Here is a 25,730-nt window from a genome sequence, read left to right as displayed (position 1 = left end):
ATATATATATATATATATATATATATATATATATATATATATATATAAACATTAGTCACAAAAGCACAATACAGGGTACAAGAATAACTCTAACATCCCCTATGATATTTACTCAACCCTTCAGTCTGTTTAACTGATACCTATAGTTGAATATATCATAATTCAATGTGAAAGTTGTTAAGAAAAGTAGCCAGGAAAAATAGTCTTAGATTTAGTTACTTAGGAGTTAGAAAATATCTGTTTCTTTGTGTCTGGTATACAGAGGATGTGCATTAAATATCAGTTGAGTATTACCGAATGATTAGAGAATCAAGTGGAAAAAAATCAGGTTACAGAGAAAATTCAGAGCTGGAGTAACTGAATTACTCAGATAGCCTGTCCAGAGTAGTGACACTCACTACAAATGATGCATCTTCCCAAGTATAAGGAAGAAGCAGTTAAAATCCATTGTAAGCCATACTGGCTGAGCATTTTGGTGTTTTGTAACCCATCTTATCTAGGATGGAGGAACAAAAGCTGTCCGTCAGAATTCCATTTTATTTTGCCTATATTATTTGCCTATATTATTTTGCCTATATCTAAAGTAATTTTACTTTAGAGAGAAAGGAATGAAAACAAATGTGTTGATACTACAAAAAAAAGTGCATAGCCTGCTCTAAGAAAATTTTGCCAATGTCTATGCCAAAATAAAGGAATGAACTAGACAAGGAAATTTAAAACACAATTTTCACAACTTCCATATCTATTCCATGAGTTATCAGTGATGAGATCCATTCTAGGTCTATAGAGGTGAGAGCATGCACACACACAAGCTTTTCATATCTCTATTTAGTTATTTTTCTACATATAATGAAGAAAATATATGTAGCAAATGGAGAGGTCGATTGGGAGGCAATTTCCCAGTAGCAGCAGCTTTCACTTTTATTGTTTTTGGTAACTGTTATAAGTTGAGTCATGTCCTTCCTCATCATAAAAAAGATACACTGAAGTCCTAACCCCCAGTCTGTCAGAACATGACCTTATTTGGAAATAGGGTCACTGTAGATGTAATTAGTTTAGATGAGGTCACACTGGAATAGGGTGGACCTCTAATCCAAAATGACTTGTGTCCTTATAAAAGGAATGCCATATGAAGAGACAGACACAGGGAGGATGCCATGTGAAGACAGAGAATTGGAGCGATGCATCTATAAGCCAAAGAATGCCAAAGATTGCTGGCAAACCACCAGAAGCTAGGCAGAGCCAAGGAAGGACAGAGGGAACATGGATTTGCTGAAAGCTGGATTTTCAACTTCTAGCCTCTAGAACTCTAAGACAATAAATTTCTGTTGTTTTAAATACCCTTTTTGTGGCATTTTGTTACGGCAGCCTTACGAAATAATACAGTAACCTTACCACTTTCTAACACTCCATTTTACCACTTAAAGAATCAAAAACAAGCATCAGGTTTTCAAAATGTGGACACAAACAAAACAAAAACTGACTAAGCTATTTAGAGAAATACCACTTGTTCAAAAAAAAGGAAAAAGAAGCAAACTAAAAGATATTTTTAGTAAATGAGATGATGTTCACCTAATACATAAATGTCATTCAAGATTTGTTGGCATAGTATTATTGACTTAAATACCTCAAATCTAATCTAAGGGTAAAAGTGTTCAACAGCATTTTGCTTTGAAGTATTCATTCTCTGTACTACTTTTTGCTGGCAAAGTGAGTCATATTTTGAGAATGTGAATAGGTAAAAATGAAAATTTCTGTTTGGTTATGATTTTAAACTCATTACAGAAAGAAAGAAAATCTTTGGAAAATCTTTTTCATGGTCAAAAGGCAAATATTAGGCTAGTTATTATAGAAAACTCCAAGCAATATTCCCTTTATAGGTAAAATTCATTATGAAGCACACAGGAAATAATAAATACTACTTAAAATTGGGAGAATATCTTTATTAGCTTTCAGAAACATTCGCTGTTTAAATGCAACCATAACTTTTAATGATGCTCTTTACTAAAATACTAGAGTTCATTTTAATAAATGTTTGAGTCTCTACAAACTCCAAATGAGATCTTATATCTATCGATTGTTCTCCATCCACATGCTATTCCTTGGCTAATGCCACCATTATCTCTTACCCTAGAATATTATGTTAGCTTCCTAACTGATTCCTTTATTTCCACTCTTAACCCTCTCTAATTAGTATAGCTATTAATACATGAATCCAATCATGTCACCTCTGCTCAGGTCTTCAACAGCTATTCATTTCACTTGTGCCAAAATTCCAAATCTTGAGCCAGGTCTTCAAGACTCTCCATGATCTGCCATCTTCTTACCTCTGCACTCATATCTCTCTACCATACCCCTTGTTCCCTACCTTTGTTTCACTGAACTTTCTTCAGTTCTTTGAAAGCATCACACTGAGTGATAAAAACCTGAATAGTTGTTACCTCCAGGGGTGGAATTGTGTGGAATTGTCTGAAATGGGGGAAACAAGGAAAATTTGTGGGGCGATAAAAATGTTCTTTATCTTGATCTGAGTTACTACTGAGTTACACGACTGCATACACATGTCAAAATTGCAAGCTGCACCCTTAAAATCGTACAAATATATAAAATTATTTTATATAAATTATTCCTCAACAAAATGCTGTGAGCATTTTAAAAAGCCTAATACAGATTTGGTACGAGGCCTTTAATCAGTGCTCTTTTCTCTGTTTAGGATGCTCTTCCCACCCCCAGTCTTTGTCTGGATAACTCCTATTCATTCTTCAGGTCTCAAATTTCTTGTCCTTTCCTCAAAGACTTTCCTGATCTCAAATCTAAATTATGCCACTCCATTATGCTGTCATATTGCCTTAGGATCATATATGTATTTGTCTATTTGTCTTCTCTATAAACTGAAAGTCCCAGAAAGCAGGAAGCTATAATAGTCATTGATGTGAATATTTAATTAATTAATTAATTGCATGAAGTATTGGAACAATAGACCGTACTGAGGATTTACAAAGTAGTGATACTTGTTCTCAAGTACATCACTTAGCCTATAAGAGGAGATAGATGTGGCCCAATTTGACAGAATTATTGGGCAGAGAGCTATGGGGTGGTACAGAAGATGAACCTTACCCAGACCAGCTGGTTAGGAACAGTCTCCTAGAGAAGATGCCCCTGACCTGAGTTTTGAAGCATCAGTAGAGTTAGCGATTTAAAGGACTGGAAATTTTATAACACAAAGGGGAGCGTGAATAACGACACAAGTGTGAAATATGCTCAGGCTTGGTTGAGAGCTGGACAGTTCTGTTTTCATTAGAATTTAAAATACAGGGACACCTGGGTGGCTCAGTCGTTAAGCGTCTGCCTTCAGCTCATGTCATGGTCCCAGGGTGCTGGGATCAAGCCCCACATCGGGCTCCCTGCTCAGCGGGAAGCCTGCTTCTCCCTCTCCCACTCCCCCTGCTTGTGTTCCCTCTCTCGCTGTGTCTCTCTCTGTCAAATAAATGAATAAAATCTTAAAAAAAAAAAGAATTTAAAATACACAGAAGGAAATGGCAGACAAGGAGGCCAAGCGGCAAACACACTGGCAAAATCACAGGAAGCTTTTTCATACAAAATGGTCTCTGTAACAAAATGTCTACCTCAATGTCAGTTCAAAATCTTAGCTACCAATGACTTTACTAAGAACTCTCATTCTGTCCAGTGGAATAGAGAATTAGTATCACTGCATTACTTGGAATATCACAAATGTATTGAAGTGAATACATATCATTAAATATGTTATAAAGGAGAAATATCATTCCCCTTAATTTAAACCAACTAAAGACTTCAGCTTATTCACCTTTGTTTGAGAGGAATTAGTGGATACTTAAAATAGCTTAATAAATGGCAAAGATTACTTTGTCCAGATGTAGAGTTCTCTTCAGTTTTCTACGTTTAACTGAAGACTTGTAACTCCTGAAATGGAACTGAATTTGCTACAAGCTGATCCCACTAGGAGATATGATAACAACCTAAAGGCTTTTTGCAGTGGAAGAAAAGAGATCTGTTCAAATCCATCCTAACCCAGTTTTCTAAAGACTTTTCACCATCTCTTCTGAGAAACACATTTTTTCCTGGTTGTAGATACTAAAGACATCCATTCAGCACAACTTTTCCATTTGTGAGGCTTTGAGGTGGGAGAAAAGATACTTTAAGTTTCCAAAGGACAATTTCTGCCAAAAGAGGAGAAATTTTTTTTTCAGAATTAGTGAGTAACAGCTGCTCTCAACAACTAAATTTGTTCAGCCTTTTTATTGTCCAATCTCTGGCCTGAATTGTTATATGCTTTTGAACAACACTTGAGTATTAAACAACTCAATGAGTACAAGTTAAAAACAAGATCAAGGAATAAATACCTTTAGATTTTTGACTTCTAGTGTTTTGTGTTTAAAGATAGTAAGCATGTTTATAATGACAGGCCAGCTTACAGAGTTTATGTGGAATTATACTGCCAAATAGCTATTTTGCCCCTGATATTTTAAAGATTTATTTATTTATTTGAGAGAGAGAGAGGTGGGGAGGAGCCCAGGGAGAGGGGGAGAGAGTCCCAAGCAGACTCCACTCTGGGGACAGAGTCCAACTCAGGGCTCAATCCCATGACCCCAAGATCACAACTGCAAACAAAACAATGAGTTGGACACCCAACCAACTTCACCACCGAGGTGCCCCTCCCCTGATATTTTAACCAAGCTAAGCTTGGTTGAAGTTAAGCTTCTTTAGTTTTACCTGAATTTGATTTATAGCATTAAATCAAATTCAGGTAAAAATAAAGAAATGCTCTGCACTTCTCTCTCCTATCAATTAGGCCATGAATTTGTCTCACCTTTTCTTAAATTATGCAAATTTTAAATATCCTGTCACACTATCAACCATCTATCTCACCACATAGAAAAAAAAAAGTGTCCAGATTTGGAGTTCATAGAGTATTGTTACCATATAAATGGGAATAAAGAAGGGATGAATCCAATTCTCTATATATGAATAAAAGTCTCATTCTACTTCTTCATTCCCAATAAAGTTCCTTCCTAGAACACCTAACTACACTTTTCCCTTTAGACACAATTACTGACAAAATATTTGCAGCCTATCATTCATATATCTAACAAGCATATCTTTGTCCTTTTTCTCAACAATTGCACACTCAACTAGCTTAAATCCAATGGCATCCAGATAAGACTAAAGATCCCCAGCTTTTGAAAGACTGAATGATCTTCATCTCAATACTGTTAAGTTTGAGACCCCATTTACTTTCACTAACATCAGAATATTTATTTTAACATTCTCTAATTATTACCTGGAATAATAAGAGCACAGAGCAATACATTATTCAAATAATTTGCATACACATATTCTGTGGTACAAACGTGGCAACACCTCTAAAAATATTGGGCTGTAGGCTGATACTCAGCCCCGAAGAGCAGGGACTCAAAATATTCTTTCACTACTGATCTGAAAATGCAAAAACCTCCATGTAAATCGGCAACTCTGGGGTCAGTGCATTTTAAAAAAATAAATAAATAATAAAAATTAAAAAAGGCAAGGTGCACAGGGTTTAAAACAAAATCAGTGGGGTGCCTGGGTGGCTCAGTCGGTTAAGCATTTTCCTCCGGCTCGGGTCATGATCCCAGGGTCCTGGGATCAAGCCCCATGTCAGACCCCCTGCTCGGTGGGGAGTCTGTTTCTCCCTCTTCCCCTCCCCCTTGCTCTCTCTCTCTCTCTCTCTCTCTCTGAAATAAATAAATAAAATTCTTTAAAACAAAATCAGTGCCATCAGTTTTATACAAGCTAGAGGCTATTGTTCCTATTTATTTTTAAGATCTAAACTATATGCCACTTCATGTCAACAAAGTATTTTTTAAAACCACTTATTGTATCCATATTAAGTGTCAGTCTCTTTGCTATACTCTGAAGATAAAGGCATTAGTAACACTCCTTTACTTCAAGATGTTCATGTTTGATTAGAGGAGACAGAAAAATTAGACAATTATAAAGCAGCCTGATAAAGACATGATAGAGGCTTATATACATGTTGTATACAATCATGCCTCTGTAAAGGAGAGGTGTTTGGAAGGGATTGTTGAGAAGAAATGAAATCGTTCCAGGACACCTGGCTGCTCAGTCAGAGGAGTGTGCAACTCTTGATCTTGGGGTCATGAGTTTGAGCGCCATGTTGGGTGTAGAGATTACATCCATCCACACATACATAGAAATGAAACCATTCTAATGGGTTAAACTTATAAGAAATTGATTAGATGATGGCATGAAGAGAGAGAGATGTCAAACTGATAGATTTCTAGCTTTAGTTGGTGACTAGGTCATTCCCTGAGATAAGGAACACAGGAAAGAAAAAGAGGAGAAATGTACAACAGGTGGTCAGAAATAGAGTACAGAAAAGAGAAAAAAAATATAAATTTGAGAATCACCAAACATTCAATGTATCACTAATAAACAATTATAATAGATGAAATTTTACCTATGACAGCGTTTAGGTAAGAAGAGAAATGAACCGAGAACAGAAAAATAATATCTAAGTTGTCCATTAATGAGGCTTTCCCTCATTTCCCAGTGGAAGGTAATCATTCTCTTGTGCTCTATCTTGCATCCCTTTAATTGTGAGGCTACTGAACTGCTTACATTATATCTGGGAGTGGATATTTGCTTTCAGAGTAGATTATGATCCCACTGAAAGCTCTGGATTTCACTAGGTACCTAACAAATATGCAGCAAATGTCTATTAAAACATGCTTAGTTCAATTCCTTCACAAATAGCATACATGGTTTCTAACGTTTAATAATAAATTCTAAGATTCACAAGGAAAATATGTGTGTAATTAATAGAGTGTCATCTTGACTGTTCATCCAGAACTCATATTTCCTATCTGTACTCTGCCAAGTGTCTGAGATGATTCCTGCTTTTAGAGTTTTAGTCAGACATCAATATCTTTAATGTCACATATTTTCTGACTTCCAATTGAGAAAATTCAACCCATTAAATAATATGAAATTAATAGATTTTTTCTATTTTTGTTTAGGTATTTAACCTTTTAAAATGCATTAGTCTTGGTAACTAATTATCTTGCCTCATTGCTAATAATGATTTTTTAAAATTATTTTCCCTTATCAGTGATAGATTTGGGGATTCCTATTGTCATCAATAGTGAGCAAGTGCATGACAGCCACCTGGGGCTGACATAAACAGTGTAGTTATGTAACAACACAAAGTTAGCAAGACATCATGAGTACCATGCTCGAACCAGCACTTCTTATGCTTTACTGTGCATATGTATTACCAGAGAATCTTATTAAAATGCAGATTCTGATTCAGGAGATCTTGGTGGGGGGTGGGCTGATTTGTGTGTTTCTCACAAGCCCCCAGGTGATGCCAATGTTGCAAGTTTCTTAGTCAGTTGAACTGCTTAGTCACACCTATATACTTGGGGCAGAAGCTAAACCTTAGGGTGGATTCTATCTATAGGATTAAGCACTCCCACCAAATGCCTATTTGTATGATGTACATGCTGACAAGAAGAAGTTTGGATGAAAAAGGATGAAAGAAAAAGGAGAGGGGGGGAAGGGAGGGGGAGAGAGAGAGGAGGAGGAATCATGAAGGAGATGAATCCTGACTCCTTTCCTTGTCTGAGGAACTAACTGGTTTTGAATCTTAGTGAAAGAGGGCTCATAAAAAGCTTTGTGAACCTGAGTCCAAAAAAATCTATCTTGGTGCTCAGGTGGCCGTGTATGAAACAAAGCTGGGAATAGGATTGGTCTTTTCCTTCCCCCACCTCTCCCCAGTGCATAAACCATGTCAGTTTAATAAATGGAGGAGCACTTCAAATGACAAGTATGCTCTGGGCACTATCCCCAAACCAAAGGAGACATGGGGTGGGGGTAGGTATCTGTTGTGAGCAGATGGAGGCTCTGTGCGGGTCGGTTGCAGGGGCAGGTAATCCTGTGAATATGACTCCACCTCTATTCATGGGCTGGATTATATACCCTTCAAAGTAGCATTGAGTTGAAACTGATAGTGTGAACCAAAACTTATTAAATATAATAGGAGGAGCCTTTACTATGCTGAAGAGTCTGCTTTGTAGTGCCATAGAAATCTCACCTGGAAAGAATTTACCTCCTGAACTCCAGTAGACATTTCAAAACTAATTTATGCAATTTTAGCAGATTATGAGTAACTTGTATATCATTTCCATTTATATCTCTGTAAAATGAGAGTAGAAATATTTGGCACTATATAAACTTAAAATTGCTTAGAGAACAGATGCTATGTTCATTGTTTCAATTCATTTTTTTAAGTTGATTTTCCTCTCAACAAGATTTTATACAATACTGAGATTTTGGTGCTAAATAAGCAAGAAGTCATTGATATTGGGTATCGATATTTCATCCACACAAAACACCAGCAGCTGATGGAGAATTTAAGGTGGATTAGGAATTCAAGTTTCCCTCCTACATGGAACAGGTTTCTAGCCACCTTGGTTTTTCACATCTGTTTCTCATTAGCAAATACAAGCTGTTGTTTCTAGTGCTGCAGGAAATTCATATGCAGTCTGAGGCAAATTTTGCAGACTTACATTCACACTAACTGCTCTACATTCTTTGGAACCAGAAGAGATTGGTCATCTCTTTCAGGCAGGAAAAAAGCATATGGATTTTACTTATACAAGCAAAGGAAGTGAAAAATTCATGCAATAAAGAACTTCTTTATTGAAATAAAGAAGGGTATGGACTCTGAATTATTAAGTCACTGAACCTGCTGACTAATTACTCTTCCTGCCACTGCATTTTGTCACTTAGATTAATCAGGAAGCGATCACTACCTGGATGAGTTCTTCTGCTTCATCTGGTCTAGCAATGGTGGTCCAGGTGCAAAGCGGAAGGCAGGCATCCTCTGGACAACTTGGAGACCAAAACACTACTACTACATAGGCAGGCAGGAGAGTTGGCCTTTCTTATCACAGAAAGTCCAAAACATATTCCCCTGAATAATTATTCCATTATCCACTCTTACTTGGGGCACAGGATAATGCAAGGGTTAAGCAGAGCCTAAGACAAAATTAGAGAGTTCATTTTGCTTGACCCACCCATAAATTCAATTAAATTGGTGATTCTTAATTTTATTTCCTGTGGAACACTGATGTTTACTGAAATACTAATAGCTATCACTGGGAAAAAAAAGATTTCCTTAGTCAAGCAGGTACTTAAAAGGCTAAACAAGTTTTCCTACTATGTGATTTTTTCAGATTGTTTAATGTGGTAATTCCCATTTTGATTATTTTAAACTTAGTATTCAAAATTCATTTTAAGGCATCATGGTTTGATGGAAAGAGTCTTAGTTTTATATTTCTGTCAATTTCTAGCTTTTCAACATTAAACAGATGCTAATCCTCAATTTCCCCATTGTAAAATGATGTTAAAAGAGTTTATAGGTTTGTCATAAGGAATACAAGAAAGAATGAGTAATGTGCGTATCACTCAATACATGGAACCCATTGTTTTCTTCCTTATTAGTGTTATTTTAAATAGAATACAAAATGACAAGTTGTGTAACACTGACTTATATTCAGTTTCCCACGAGTGGTTAGTTCACTATAAGACAGCGTCGAGCCACAGAGTTTCTGGTTCCATAAGCCTAATCTTTCCTTGATTGTGCCTTTATCATTAAAGACTTCTTAGAGGCTAACCCTTATATGCTACCATCTTCCCAAAAAGGGGGGGGGGTCGGTGGTAGTTTCAGAAAGGTATATGTCAGTCACAGAGGCCAAATGCATTTATCCATATATTTAATTTAGGCCAAATAATTCTGTGGTACTCTAAGCCAACTGTGGTTTGAATTTTATTCTGGGAAGAGCACTACCATAATGTCAGTGGGTTATAAGTTTGTCCCCTGCTATCAGCTTGGATAGCCAAGAGTTAACTACCTTTAAAATTAAAGGGTGTCCCTTTAAATTTAAAATGAATTAAACCATGGCAGTTCCCTTGGCCCAAAGATAAATGCCATGGAAATTAAAGAAAATAGTTCTAATGTCACAAAACAGCAAAGGTCAGATAGGGTGAGATGATTACTTTCATCATTATTAACATTACTTTGCATTTAGATAGCCCCTCTCCTTTGCCAGACTCATTCTCATTCTATCCCATTGCTTAGTATCTGAGCAGCTTGTGGAGCTCCTGATGACATCAAGGGTGATCCTGATGTGGAAGAGAAGCCACAAGTCAAGAGGGAAGTGAGCAATTAACCTTTCATGCTTTATTTGCTCACTCTGGTCTTCTTCTGCAAACGACCTGCAAAAATTGGCTTACTTGAAAATAATACCCATATAAACTTAAAGCCTCTCCTGGGACTTCTGAGCTATCTGGATCTTAGATTTTTTTTTTAATATAGATTTTCCATTGCAAAAATAGGCGTGTGCATGCATACGTATGTGGGCGTGCACGTGCGTGTACATTTGGAAAGTCTGGATATTTGTTGTCTAAGCTTGACAATACTAAAAGTGTTAATATGTATAAGGACCAATACAAATTAAAATAAGATGTTTACTTCTCCCTGTTTAAAATAAAGGAAGAAACTTCTTCCTCCCTTTTCTTAAATAATTTACATCAGAAAACTTGTAATTCTAAGTACTTTCTCATCTCCTTGAAATGTATATAAATCCTCTGAAGACTAGATAAGTCTGCTGTCAGCTTTATGACCCAGGAATTTTTCTCAATGATCAGGGAACCATCTCTTGGAAATGTAAACATCAAGGAAAATAGCCCCCCTATGTCACAGTTTCTGTGGGAGGGTGGGAGCCTAACTTCGGAGGAAGCATATCTCCAGATTACAAAAGTACTTCCTTTTGTAAAGATGGGAGTTTATTTTTCCTCTAGATAAAGCCAATATGCTTACACAGATGGTCATCCCAATTAGCAGGTATATTTAGAATGAACTATATGAGACAAATGGTGCTGTCAAGTCCTCTTATTTGAGGACTAGTTATTGTTTATCTTGAAAACGTATGTAATGGGTTGCATCTGCTTGGCTATATAAAAGAGTAAGATTTCTTTCTGTCATTGCAATCTCTTGATGGATTATTTATGATAAGCCTCACATTCTGGTTTAATGTTTACTCAGTGATAAGTGTTTTCATCTCTACTATCCTTGTGGAGAGAATTTCTGGATTGCGAGAAGGTTTTGTTTTTAATTTTATTCCCCTAACACATGACTGTGCTTTTAATTGGAATAATGGACTAAAGAAAATAATAGTATACATTATGTCCGTTGTTCCTAACCATAAATGTGCATTAGACTCATCCGCAGGGTTTAAAATACAGATTCTCAGCACCACTATCAGAGATTTGGACACTACATATTTGGGGTAAAACAGTGGAGTAAACAGTTTTGGGGTAAATAACTTTTAACGACTCTCCCAGGTGATTTTGATGCAGGTGGTCAGCAGGCACCATTAAAAATGAGTGTTTTAACATAATTTTTAAATTTCCCATGTGAAAAATACTTCCCTACCTTGTCCTAGCCACTTCCTGGCTCATTCACATGTTTTATTTACCTTTACAAGTATGTAAGTACAACATCAGGTAGATCCTCTCTGCTGAGCCATCTTTTTACATTTTGGCCTTCTTTTCTGCACATAACAGGGGAAGGCTTGACTACCCTCCCTGGCCCCCGCCAGGCCTCTGGACCCTCACTCCCCTAAAGGGCCTCTGCCTCTGCCTCCCATGTCACAATGAGCATCCCTCAACTTCTCTGCCCATGTCTTTTATTTCTCCTTCTCTCCTAAATCAGAGAAACAGCTACCAATTCCCCAAAGTTAACTCCTCCACCTGTACCTTTGCTTTCTTCCATATTTTCTTTCCTCATCACATCAATTATTTCTTTATTGCTATTCCCAATCTCTGAATACTTTCCCTTTACTCGTGTATATAAATGGTCTCTAGTTCTCTAATCCCCAAATCCTCTCTTCTTATTTAAATTGTTGGCTCAGTTACTCCTATTCCCATCACCACCTATGTTATCTAAAATAGTAGTCTATTTTCCTACCTTTTATTTTCCTGTCCCCCACTCATTACTTACTCACTGCACAGGGACTCAGCTCCTACACAGCTATCTGGTTTCAACCTCTCTCCTCAGACCCAGGTCCATTTTTTTCTACTACTGGATAGAGGCTGCCACTATAAATTCTAGAAGCTCCTCACACTCACTATTTTCAAACCCAAACTTTCTTTCTAGAACACGCAAGTGCCCTATACTTTTGGTGTCAGTTGGCAATATCACCATCCAGTTATCCGAGTTCAAAACATCGTCTAAAACATGGTCATCATCCTCTCTTTCAGCTCTCCAGCTGAACCAGCTCTCAAGCTCTGTTGAGTTCACCACCAAAATATCTCTTAAGAGCTGTCTCCTTCTTCTGCTCCCACAGACACTGGCCTTCATGACATTTCTCTGTCTCTAGTTTCTTCTAACTTGTTCTTTCACTTTTCCCAAAATCGGCTTTCTAAAACAAAATGTGACCAGGTCAGATCCTTAAAAGAATATGTTTAAAAGGACACAATGACTCTTCATCGCCTACAAAACAAAGACAAAATACTTCACACAAATAACCCACAAAGTCTTCTTGGCAAAATAACCGAACCTGAATTTACTCAAGCCTCTAGCTCTAATTAGTTTACAGGGTGTACAGGAAGAGGAACATGTTAAATGACACATCAGAGCTGCATCAGCCAGACCCAAAGGCAGAATTCCACAAAACAAATGACCACATTACTGAACATTTTAAAAAAGCAAGGGACAGAAAACTGTTATAAATTAAAATAGACTGAAGACACATGTCAACAAATGTACCATGTGGATGTTTTAGAGGCAACTTAGCTGAGTATTAGATGATATATTAAGTAATTATTGTTAAATTTATTAGACATATACATGAAGTATAAAGATTTTAAGTTCTTTTCCATCAGATACACATTCTGAAGCATGAATAATGAATTTACTTTAAATTTTTCCAGAGAGGGGGGGTGGTAAGAAGAGAGAGATGAAGCAAAATTCATGTGTTGATAATTGATGAAGCTGCTTGATCACCCCAAATGCTTGTTTTAGTCATCTCTACTTTTGTATATATTTGAATTTTCCATAACAAAAAATATTTTTTAAAAGCCCTCCTTTGTGTTACTCAAAATCATTAACAACCCTGCCTTAGAACACCTTCCTAGACTTACCTTTAGACATTCCCATCCTGACCCCATGTCATACTTAACCTGTCAAGCACTTGTGTACCAGGTCTAAGCTCCTGAATGCATTCCTACACACTTGGATCTTTATTCTGGAGAAATCCAGATTACCTCTCTTCAGGTGAGTTAGAAATCCCACATCAACAACATAACTACCTAGTGATTACTCTATGCAAGTGTGTTGTCAATCTGGCATGCTCTGAACACAGGAGTACTGGCAGGTTTGAAAAATGTAAAACATGACAGAAAGTAATTCAATTTGCATGGCAAACTTGGAAAAGTGATTTCAGACTGTCCAATCTTTATTTTGTAAATGTTTAACTGTGATTCTATAACTTTAGCTGATATAAAATGATGAATACTTAAATGAAATATTGAATTACTTCTCACTCAGTGCAAATTGTAGGAACCTGTAGGTCTTGTCCATCAATCTGGTCAAAATCTCCTATCAGTCACAACATTGATGGTTGCTGGGCCATGCACAGACAAGTTGGCCTGTGTACTTTGGTAATGACCAACATGCCATTGAAATAATATTTTTGAGTAATGCACAATATTTCATAATCATTAAATCTATTAGCATATAGGGGCAGTTTGGAAAGTCTGAATTAACTTATGAGGGAAAAAAAGGGCATCAATTAGGCAAATTTTGATGAAATTAGCCTCTCCCAATTCTCACCCAATAACCAATATTTTTCACATTTGTGAGCAGCCATTATAATAATATTAACTATGATGAACACTTTGTATGTTAATGTGGATATAAATTATAACTCCAGAAAAAATGTCTTTTGTCATTTGCCATTTGTTAATATCCACTTAATGTAGATGGATATCCCCTCCCTCCATTTTCCATATGTATTTAAGGGCCTTACTATTCAAACATAATCACTCTTTGCAGATACAATGAGAGAAAAGATTAGGTTCATACTTACCAGGAAATCTACTGTGGAGGTTGGCATCACAGTTGTAGCCATTAAACTGAGCAGACCCCAGAAGCACTCCAATTGTTAGAAGCAACAGCAACCATATTTGTTCCATTGCAAAACCTAGAAAAGAATTCTTATCATGTGTCCATCACCAGCCTTCACTCCTTCTTGCTGGAAAGACTGAGGCTGATCTGAACTCACTGTTGGATAAGCTGGCAGGCTGTATCCATGCAGGCAAAGCTCATTTAAAGTCTAAGGACTCTGAGAAATAATTATCAGCAATGAGGCAAAAATTTAGGTTACAATATTTGAAAATTACTCCCATTCTTTGGCATCCGTTTGCTAAGGGTGACAAATCCAGACTTTTGTAGTGGAAGAACTAAGATATAAGTCATAAAGTTTGCAAAAGAAAATGTATTATAGGGCGCCTGGGTGGCTCAGTCATTAAGCGTCTGCCTTCGGCTCAGGTCATGATCCCAGGGTCCTGGGATCGAGGCCCACATCGGGCTCCCTGCTCAGCAGGAAGCCTGCTTCTCGCTCTCCCACTCCCCCTGCTTGTGTTCCTGCTCTCGCTATCTCTCTGTCAAATAAATAAATAAAATCTTTTTAAAAAATGTATTATAAATAAGAATAACTCAAACCAAATATTTAACAGATTAGAACAGCATAGCTAGACAAACTGACCAATGTAGAGACAACTTTACACTTTAAAATACCAATATAAGTAAATTAAGAGGGACTTAACATCTCGATACTTGATTCTCAAAGAATTCTCTATACTATTAATAATTAAATAATGTCAGGAAAATTTTCCCCTCAACAAAGGAATTCTAGACTATTGCTACTTCTCAAAATCAGTGGTTTGTGTATCATTTGTTTTTTTAGGAAACACAGATATAAAGCAAAAGGAAGAATAGAAAAATACTATGTGTGGACTGACATCATGATGCCACCAATGACTCTTCATTGGTGGGCAAATAGGACTAATGATACAGATCAATGAACACCTTGAATTCTTAGGACAAAGTAATGGAAAGTGATTTTTTTTAAATTGTCATTTTGTGTTGAACAAATAAATACAAACTGGCTTTGATAACTAAACACCAGTCAGTGTGGTGTTTAATATTTTTTCCCCTGGATGCCCTTTTTTGGCCAGATAAAGCTAAAACATCTTCCAAAAGCACCCAACTTATTCTCAGAGCAGTTTGTGCATTGAAAAAAAAAATCCTTTGGGTTGGTGGTTTTGGTCTGTGTGTAAAAAACAAAAATAAAATAAAATTGTAAATGGTTTACTCAAATAATTTAGTGCATTTTAAAAGCTTGGGGTTTGGGGGGATGGTATTTTAGCTGCCCTTAAAGACCTGCCCTTAGATGATTAATCAAGTCTTTAGCAAAAGGAAGGAAATACATCTTGCTTTTAAACTTCATTTTAGTATAACAAGTTTATGGTGAACAAAGTCACTTTCATAAGGATGTGGGAAAGGAAGGCATAAGTTTACTCTCAAAAATAGACTGAAAAATTTAATTAAACAGGAGCTTCCTTCCTTTAGCGTTGTAACATGCTATTCAGGCACCAACCTCATGACTTTTGGGAGAACACCTACATGTTTCGTTACTTCTGATTCCCTAGAACATTTGGTAAACTAAAAGTTCACACAAATGGCTGACCCAGACCCTGGGCTCTCTTGGCCATATTACAGCATTATCCTCTAGCTCCTCAAGGCACTTCAAATAGACAAGAACCTTGCTCTATTGGAGTTTTTGGAATACTGGTAGGAAAGAGAGCAGCTTGTTTCGAGAAGTACATCACATCCCACACAAACTTAGTATACACCCTGCCATGCCTTTCTCATGATGGCTCCCACTGATTCCCACAAGGCGTTGGAAACTCTAGACTCATACTGTTGTCTTCTAATCTAGAAATCTAGAAATGTTTTCCACTCCTTGGGATTCACAGAGTCAGGAATTTTCATTGATGAGTGATTTTTAGTCTGAAACATTTTCTAGCTTTTATATTCTTTCACAGGAGAAAAATAACACTTACCGAGTGGACACTATGCACGAAGAAGGCACTGTGAGCCAGATCATTTGCCTATTGTCTCTCATTCATATTCCTTATAATAATTGGATGAGATTGCAGTTATTACACCATGTACAGAGAGAGATAAATAAGTCTCAGGAAGTTTAAGTGGCATGAAAACACGTGGAGAAACCAGATTTCAACTCCAAGTCTTTCTAGCAGTGATTGCCGCACACACTACCTAAATATCATCTGTTATTAAATAAATTGAGTATTATTTTGGTTACTATTTATCATCAGTTATTTTTCTTTAAATTTATGAATTAATAGATTTTTTTTTTGAGAGAGAGAAAGAGTACAAGCAGAGGGAGGGGCAGAGAGAGAGAGGGAGAGAATCTTAAGCAGGCTTCATGCCCAGCATGGAGCCCAACACAGGGCTTGATCTCACGAGCCTGAGATCACGACCTGAGCCAAAATCAAGACTCCAACCCTTAATCAACTGAGCCACCCAGGCACCCTACGAATTAATCAATTTTTAACAGATCTTTTCATCTGAAATGGATAAACAAATTCTTATGTAGTGAATGCAATCTGCTTAGAAGATGTATTTTATAATATGGGCATTATGAGGGAGAAAATTATTTTTTTTTAAATGGAGAAAAGGCCCTAATTGTGAAAACTGTGAGAATTATTACTATAGACTAAACTGGACATATCTATGTTTACCAAAAATGGAAGAGAAACTCATGCTATTTGAAACAGCCTACCAATAGTGGTGGCAAAGTCTTAGCTTTACAACTTTAGATCAGATTTGAGGTTGTCCAAAAGTGGCATGCCTCTCTCCCTTACACTTTGAACAGAACTTACAGTACTGTTGTGAAGATTAAAACCCTTCATAAATATTTTTTGATGAAAAGAAGATAGAGGTAGAGGGAAGTTTGTTTCAACAGAATATACATTGATTTTTATATCACCAGATATGGATTCAACCCTCCCCCAGTCATTCTCTAGATTTGACATTTGAAAATCAGGATGATGATCACAAGACTAGAAACTATAAGTGCATAAATAACATAGCACCCACACCCCAGTGCTCATAACAGCAGTCTCCACAGTAGCCAAACTGTGGAAGGAGCTGAGATGCCATTCAACAGATGAATGGATAAAGAAGATGTGGTTCATGTATACAATGGAATATTACTCAGCCATCAGAAAGGATGAATACCCAACTTTTGCATCAACATGGATGGAACTGGAGGAGATTATGCTAAGTGAAATAAGTCAAGCAGAGAAAGACAATTATCATATGATTTCATGCATATGTGGAACATAAGGAATAGCATGGAGGACCACAGGGAAGGGAGGGAAAACTGAATGGGAAGAAATCGGAGAGGGAGAAAAACCATGAGAGACTCTGGACTCCAGGAACCAAACTGAGGGTTACAGAAGGAAGGGATTGGGGGGATGGGGTAACCAGGTGATGGGTATTAAGGAGGACACGTGTGGTGATAAGCACTGGGTGTTATATGCAACCAATGAATCATTGAACATTACATCAAAAACTAATGATCTACTATATGCTGGCTAATTGAATATAATAAAAAAAATTAAAATTAAAAAAAACAAGGGAAAAAAAGAACATAGCATAGTGTGGACATACAGAAGGCACTGAAATATCAGTTTCAGTGTCACCACATATTGATATGTAAGTGAAATTTTCACAAGTACCTCCAATAAAAAGGGATAGTGACGGCCTGTGTTTCTTTGGCAAAGCCACATGCTCTGGAGCTAGATTGCTTGACACAAAGGTGTCCCATGGGCTACTAATAGCTCTGAGCAGTTGGATGACATTATTATATTTATAAGGGCATTTGTACTGATCTGTGTGTTAATATTAAGATACATGAAGCAGGAGATTTTCAAAGGACATCCACATCTCTTGTGTAGGTATCCACATTTTGATCCCTATGACATTTTTCAAGACTTTGGGAGGCTCTTTATAGTCCACCTGCAAGTTAAAACAAAATGATGAACTATTAACATGTAAACTTCCCACCCTCAATCCCATCTCATGATGTCCCCTGCACACAGAGACCCTGAACATCAATTCACAGAGGCAAGCTTAGAAATGCTATCTTGCCACAGCTCCTAAAGTTCTTTTCTGAAATGGGATTTCCTGGGATTTGGGACTATTTTGAGACTCTACATTCACTAATGTATAAAGTCCTGTTTGCTCAGGCTCCCTAGCTCCTAGGCAGCTATAATTCTAGACTCCAGTGTACTCCAGTCCTGGTCTGGCTAAAAAAGGCCTAGTTGAGCTTCACATCACAAAGTAGAATCTGATTTCCATCGTCCACTCTGGTGTGACATGTGGTGCTTGCTGTCCCATCGTGGCTCCAGCAAACTCTGCTTGAGCAAAGGCATTTCCCATCTTCTCTACCATAACTAAGTGCAGCAACCAATGCCCTGACTTCGGTGCTAACAGTGGTGTGCAGGACTGGCTAACACAGCCAATAATCCAAAACATTAATAACAAGTTCTTAGATAACAAAGATCTTGGAGATAAGTGTACACAAGGTTTTTGCATGTGTTTCTTAGCTTAGTATCTTCATAAATTTAAACTGATGGGGATAAAGGAGGGAGAGGAGACTTACATGTACAACACTGAATTTTAAGGAATTTAGAAGTGTTCATTTTAAAAAGAGACACTCACATTTCTTAAACTGGTACTAAAAGGCTCTGTATTTTATACGTGGCAATACAAAGGAAATCAAGGGCCAAATGATTTGCTGTCAAATATGTCCATGTTTCTCATGCTAAATTTTCTTTTTAAAATGGTAACTTCTTCCAAAATATAAATTCTGATTTATTTGCTTAAGATTGAACATGAGTCAGAAAAATGTAATTTAATTTTCAATTCTCACTCAACTTTATGTAAATTGATATGGTTCTGTCATAAGCACTGTTCTCTAATTTTGCATATTCAATGTCTTTTTTTGACCTTCCTCTTACTGAGATCTGCTCTGTGCCAAGCACTGTGCTGTATTTAATATTCAATTACTAACATAGATCTATTTTTCACTCATGTTACAGATGTGGAAACTGAAGCCTAAAGTTTTTCATTGGCTTGCTCAGGGTCACAGATCTAGTAAATGACAGAGTAGAATTCAAAACCAAGCTTGACCTTTGGAATTATTACACTGCTCTATTTGACTTAACTGGAGTTTGTCAAATAAATAAAATTAATGTTCTGATAATTTTCAGAAAGTAAATTATAGTAATAATGTATGCTTAACATATGCCTTGAACTAAACAATTCTGATGATTAAGGTAAAATTTTTTAATATCTACATAATTTTCATGACTATTTCACTTAGGCAATGAGTGCCATAAAGGATATTATTCTTTTCACAGATTGGCTTAATGATAATACTAGTGAGTTTTGAGGACTGATTGTGTACCACAGTGTTTTTTTCAAGCACTTTATACATGTTATCTAACCATGAGATAGGTAATTTATTTGTCTTATTCTGGGGACAGAAAACTAAGGGCACAGAAATGTTAAGCAACTTGCCCAAGGTTAAACAGACAACCAGTATTAAAATCAAGATTTGATGCACAATGACTCCAGAAACCACCCTCAACTATCACATGGCATTTCCTTCTAGAAAACAATCCTACACTACTCGAAAGGAAAAATGGCAATCCCTTAGTAAATCTGATCAAGATAGATTTATTCCTGCATTCATTTATTAAATATTATTGAATGTTTACATATGCCTGGTACTATCCAGGGAGGGGTTGCTGCTGAAAATTTTTTGTCTGCCTAGAGCTTACATTCTAGTAAGGGAAGTGGGAAGAAAACAAAATCTGTAAGTAAAATACAGGGTGTATTTGTGATAAGCACTATGGAGAAAAATAGAGCAAAAAGAATGATAGCAAGTTCTGGGGTGGAGGGATGGGAGTATTAAAATTTTAAATGGGGTGCTCAGGGATATATAAATAATACATATAAATGAAAAAACTACTTTAGTTATGAACTGCCAGATCTACCTCTTTTTAATTTGTACTTCACTTTTTTTTATTATTATGTAGGCATTTCTCAAATAAAACAGACCTTCAGTGCATAAATTATTCTCTGGGAAAAACTTGGACATTTTGAACAACTGCATTAACCTTTTCAAATGAATAAAGTTGGCCCTTCATGCCTGAGAAAAGTAATTTATTAAATAGCACCCCTGTGACCTCAGAAAAAGTGAACATGTTCAAAGTGCTTTCATCTACTCTCAAGAAGTAAGTTTTACAGAAACAAATGGGCTCAACAATTTTGTACTTCCTTAATTTTATTCCCTTCATATAGACCATCTATATGATACTGTTCTAGTTGGGAAGAAAAATGAGAAATTCAAACATCATCTTGTCATATGTTTAATCATCACGCTAAGATGCATTTTTTCACTAAACTAAAGCTGATCGTTTTATCATACAGATTTTTAAAATACGAAATGGGCCTTTGGCATCAGTGATTGCCCTAATTCTCTCATTGTCAGCCCTCCTCCGAATTTATCAGCCACCTGCTCTGCACAGTCTTGTTGGCTTCAATAGGGGGCGTAACCTCATTCCTGGTGCTTCTGTATCACCCACCCAAGCCTGCCCCTCAGAAAAGATCAGAAACAGTTCATTATACTTTAAATGACTGGAAATAGTTTAAAGAGTTCCCAGGAAAGGGGAGGAGAAGAAATATGTGTATTTTAGCAGAGAGGAATAAAGCCCTTTGAAGCAACCAAGACCCAGGGAAGAGCTGGGGCAAAAAGGCACTGAATTTGTACAGGTAGGCAACTGTCCTGCTCAGTGAAGTCTCAAAGTGTTACACAGTCCTGCCTCTAGAAAAAGGAGTTTTTATTTTTATTTTTATTTTTTTGAAAAAGGAGTTTTTAGTTCACCCTCCACAATCATCAGTTTTAAAGTGCTGGAAACTATGAGCGTTTAATGAAGAAACTATTTTCTGATGGGATGTCTAGACTGAAACCCTGTACTCTTTATTTCCATGTTCTACTTGGACATGAAAGGCAACATATATATTAAAAGGAAAGTGAAAAAATAAAACTTCCATCAGAAATATCCATTATTACACACATATACATTCTTTAACATAGATTGTCCTTTGTCTTGCTAAACAAAGAATAAAAGGTACTGTGTACTTGCAGAATAATGCCTCAAACAAAGAAGGAAATATGTTTAGCTATCAAGAAGATACTCAGAAATTTTATGATTAAAGATGCTGATGTATACCATGAGAAAATATGACTGCTCAAGGCTGTTCCTAAGAGAAAAACCCACTCCAATTTTCTCTGACACAGAGTGTTCATTTATTTACCTTTGCCCACTTCTCTCATTTGTCTTTCTGTTGAGGGTTTTCTTGAGTAATCTATAGAATTTAAATGACCTACAGTGTTTAGCTTAAACATTTATTCTAACATCTTAGTTTTGGGGGTCCTGACAGATTGAACTAGGTCACTATAAAAGCCTTTTTTAAATAATTCATCAGTTTCATTTTCAAGATATGTGTACATTTTATTCTACTGAAGCAGCTTTGAAGATATGTTAGTATATTAACTTCCTCTCACTTTTTATGAAGTACAATGATAACAAATTAATAATAAAATGATAATTTATCTATTCATTTTAAATACCCATTTCCCTGTAATTAACTAAACTGGCAATTAGTATTATTTCCAAATGAAAATATTTCTTTCCTAATAGAGATAATATACAAAATATTTATGAAAAGGCAAAACACAAGAACCAGTCAATCAGAAGAGACACCATGCTGCTGACATATTCTGGCTGAATATCAACGTACTTCCAAAAAATCAAAAGTATTTGCATGGGTACCAATAATGATAATAGAAAGCTAACTTCCTACCCTGGTCAACTCTTGCCCAAGAAAGAGCACCTTTATTAGTACCTCCACTATTTAAAATTCCTCTGTTAATTAATTCATTTATTTTATTTATTCATTCCACAAATTTTTATTGATCAATTTTTAAGTTTCAGACTCAGAGCACTGGGGATCCAGTGATGAGCAAAACAAACATGGTCCTTACTCTCAGAGTTTATGGACTAGAAAGGGATATAGTCAGTATAAAATAATATCTATTACTTAATAGATATTATTTTTCTCGCATTTTTTGTTTATTTTCCTTATCAGTCCATCCATCTATTGTTGTGGTGATGGTGACTGTTGCATCATTTGGTATTAAGTTTTAGACAGTTTGGTTCTTAATATTTCACACATTTCTTGAGGAAAAAAAACGGACCTTTTTCACATAACCACAATACCATTACTAAACTCAATAAAATTACAATTAATTCATAATAGCATCTAATATCAATTCCATATTCAGGTTTCCCCAATTCACTGAAAATATATTTTACAACTGTTCTTTCCCCAATCCAGGTTCCAAAAAAAGAGACCAAAGAGATAATATAACTAAATGCAAAGGTTTATGTATTATATTTGGGTTGTTATATTCCTTTAGACTCTTGGAATATAGAAACCCCACTGCTCTGATATCATTTTATATCCATAAGAATTCTGTTGTCCTACCAGACCAAAATAGTGTGAGAAAATACAAAATTCTGTAAAAATCAGAAATATCTAAAGCTGGACAAATTCATTCAAATATCTTAAAGAGTCAATAAAGGCAAAATATAATCAAATATTAAAACTGTATCATTGGAGTTGCAGAGACAAAAATTGGGTAATGGGTAACATGAACCTAGAGAATGTTAGAAATGTGGGTTATATGGGCTGGATGAGTTATGTGGGTCATAAAACAATGAGACCAATCTCTTCTCTAATTTATCAAGTCCTTGTATAGAAAATAAATAAGGCTATGTTACATGATGGTTACAATAAGAATACATCCATCGTCCCAGTCAAAACCTCTGACTAATAAGCAATTGCTGTTAGCTTAGAAGATAATTGCTTTCTAAGTGGGTTAGTCTCTCTTAAATCCAGGAATATGTAGGCATAGAAGTATTTAAGATAACAAAAAATTAGAGAATCATTTCTTTGTGTTAAAAGAACTGATCCATGCTGGTATTCTTCGTAATTAATGTGTGACCTATTTAAGGTTAGTTCTTTTATTCTGATTTAAGATGTGTAACTGAGTAAATAATTAAGACTTTTCCCACAGTTTGGCTATTGCAGACATTGCTGCTAAAAAAAAAAAAAGAAAAAAATAATTTAGACTTTTTATGTAAAAATGACATGCTTCCAAGATTATATATATATTGAGATATTTAAGAAAACATAAAATTGAACACATTTGAAAATCTATTTTTTATCTTTGAGCATTAATTGAATACTTAAGATTTTTTATAGCAGATAATTTAACTCCTACAAATATCCTAAACATCCTCTGATAAAAAATTAATATATCTTATTTCCTTTTCAGTATGTCAATTAACTGCTTTTGCATATAACATCAAATATTACTCAAAAGCTTGTTAAAAATGATAAAGTCTACTAGAACTTACAGGTAAAAAGCCATAATTTGAACTTAAAATCTTTAGGAATAGGTAGGTTTGGTCATTTGTAACTCTAATTGAATGTTAATCTTTAAACACCTCAGAATATATTTTTCAATTATTCAATATAGAGCACCAGAAAAAAAAAAAGCTCACACTAAATACAGAATAAGTGGTTGTTTTGCTTCAGAAGCCATGTTAGACATAGAATTCAAATCTTGAAACACTAATTTCATATACCACAGATTGAGATGCTCACAATCAGACAATTACAGGAGAACTAAGATCAACTGAGGAGTACCAGTTTGATGTAGTCTATCTCACATTTACACAGAGTCATAAATCAATTCATTAACTGGAATAATAGGAAGATTGAAAATACTATTTAAATTAATTGCATTTCTCTTTCTTTTCTTCCCCAAGATTATATAGTGGAATTTGTTGATGATAAATTCCAGTTTGATGTGACTTCACTAAGTACAGAGAATACACATTTCTGAATATATGTTTCTGTCCTCAAAAAGTTTTTAATCAGAGGGGAAACACTTTAGCTTCAGAGTAATTACATCAACAAAGTTGAAACTTCTAGGAGTTAATTTACAAGAATATACTTATGACCTTGGGATAATGAAAGATTTCTTAGGAAAAATTGTTTTACCATCATAAATTATAGGCTGGGCCTACCCCCAACCTCCTACTAGAGATTCACTGAGATATTTTTGTTTCCACGTTGCTTATCAATTCATATAAGGCAACACTTATGTAGCATACACTAGCATACTTCTGATTAAATATAATAATGTCTCTAGTTCTCATTCCATCACTAATTGTCTGTGTGGGTGTTGGGGAAATTACCTCATGTGGGCAGTAAAGTGTTGGACTAGAAGATGACTAAGATGACTTCCAGCTATCAAGAGCCAATGAGGCCATGATATTTTAAGAACTGGAGGAGAAAATTGTAATAAATTCCTCACAGCCTTCTTTCTAAAATCACCTCCCTTATCAGAATTTAGGCTTACAATATCAGGAGGTGTTAGAGATCAATTGCCTTCCTGCCCTCTCCACAACAACGGAGACGGTGTCAAATGTCGCATCCAGAACACCCTCATGTCTATCTCTTGTCATTTTATAAGAAATAAAAATCAGCAGGGGCCTCACAGTTTAATTTTAATCGTATTAAGGGAAAGTATGAACCCTTACACTTTTAGACAGCTCTGTTCTTCTTCTGGTGAATTAAAATTATATTAAAAAATAAATAAACTGCTATTGGTTTTATACTTTTATTTATTTCTCCTTGTATCTACATTTTTGTTTCTCAAAGGTCTCAAGGCTTTCAGGAAGCAATAATCACAAAATAAAATAGGCTGCTGGTAATTTATAATAGCACTTTGTTCTGCCTCAAATACATTTTTAGCCCTGTTCTCATTAATGTTCATATTTTTTTATTATTTGTTGAGCTGTTTGGGGGAATGTGATATTAACCTTCATGACATCACTCTGAGGAGTACATTGAAGCAACAGAACTGCCTTTGTTTTTTAGATGTGGGAATTGATGCCAAGTGGCTAAATGGTTTTCCCAGGTAATGCATGCTTCTTATAGATAATACAAAAGAATGTAACTAAAAGCAGCTCCTGAAGTAATAATTTCTAATATCTCTAAGTTAGATGTTTGATAACAACAAAATTATGTACACAAAATACAATACTTTTGGCCATGATAAAGTCAGATCCACAAAAGTTTTAGACAATCAGATTAAGTAGTATGTATACACAAAAGCTTTAGTTAAGAATCAATGTTGAAATCAGGGAGAATCTAAAATTTAAATCCTCATATGTAAACATTTAAATCCTCATATGCCATATTAATTGCTTCTATTTTATGAATTAAAAAGACCAGAGATCACTGGAGGTGATCAGTTTATTAAATCTTTACTCTGAAAATCAGTTATTAAAAGGAAAGAATTAAGCATTAATCCTGATTTCCA

The 25,730-nt window shown here is 35.7% G+C and overlaps 1 protein-coding gene across 1 annotated transcript in view; it reads right to left on the bottom strand.

The window, feature by feature from the left end:
* The window catches only part of ZPLD1 (zona pellucida like domain containing 1), a 43,759-nt gene extending 29,455 nt beyond the window's left edge, over positions 1-14,304 (bottom strand). Inside the window, exon 1 of the mRNA XM_021692597.1 lies at positions 14,196-14,304. Within this exon, the coding sequence (XP_021548272.1) occupies positions 14,196-14,301 (106 nt within the window). The 5' untranslated portion in view covers positions 14,302-14,304. The remainder of the gene's footprint in view (positions 1-14,195) is intronic.
* Positions 14,305-25,730: the final 11,426 nt, after the last annotated feature.

This window comes from Neomonachus schauinslandi, chromosome 1 (genome assembly GCF_002201575.2).
Source record: "Neomonachus schauinslandi chromosome 1, ASM220157v2, whole genome shotgun sequence".
Classification (NCBI taxonomy): domain Eukaryota; kingdom Metazoa; phylum Chordata; class Mammalia; order Carnivora; family Phocidae; genus Neomonachus; species Neomonachus schauinslandi.
Note: the sequence above shows the minus strand (reverse complement) of the source record. Positions and strands in the feature narration are given on the sequence as shown.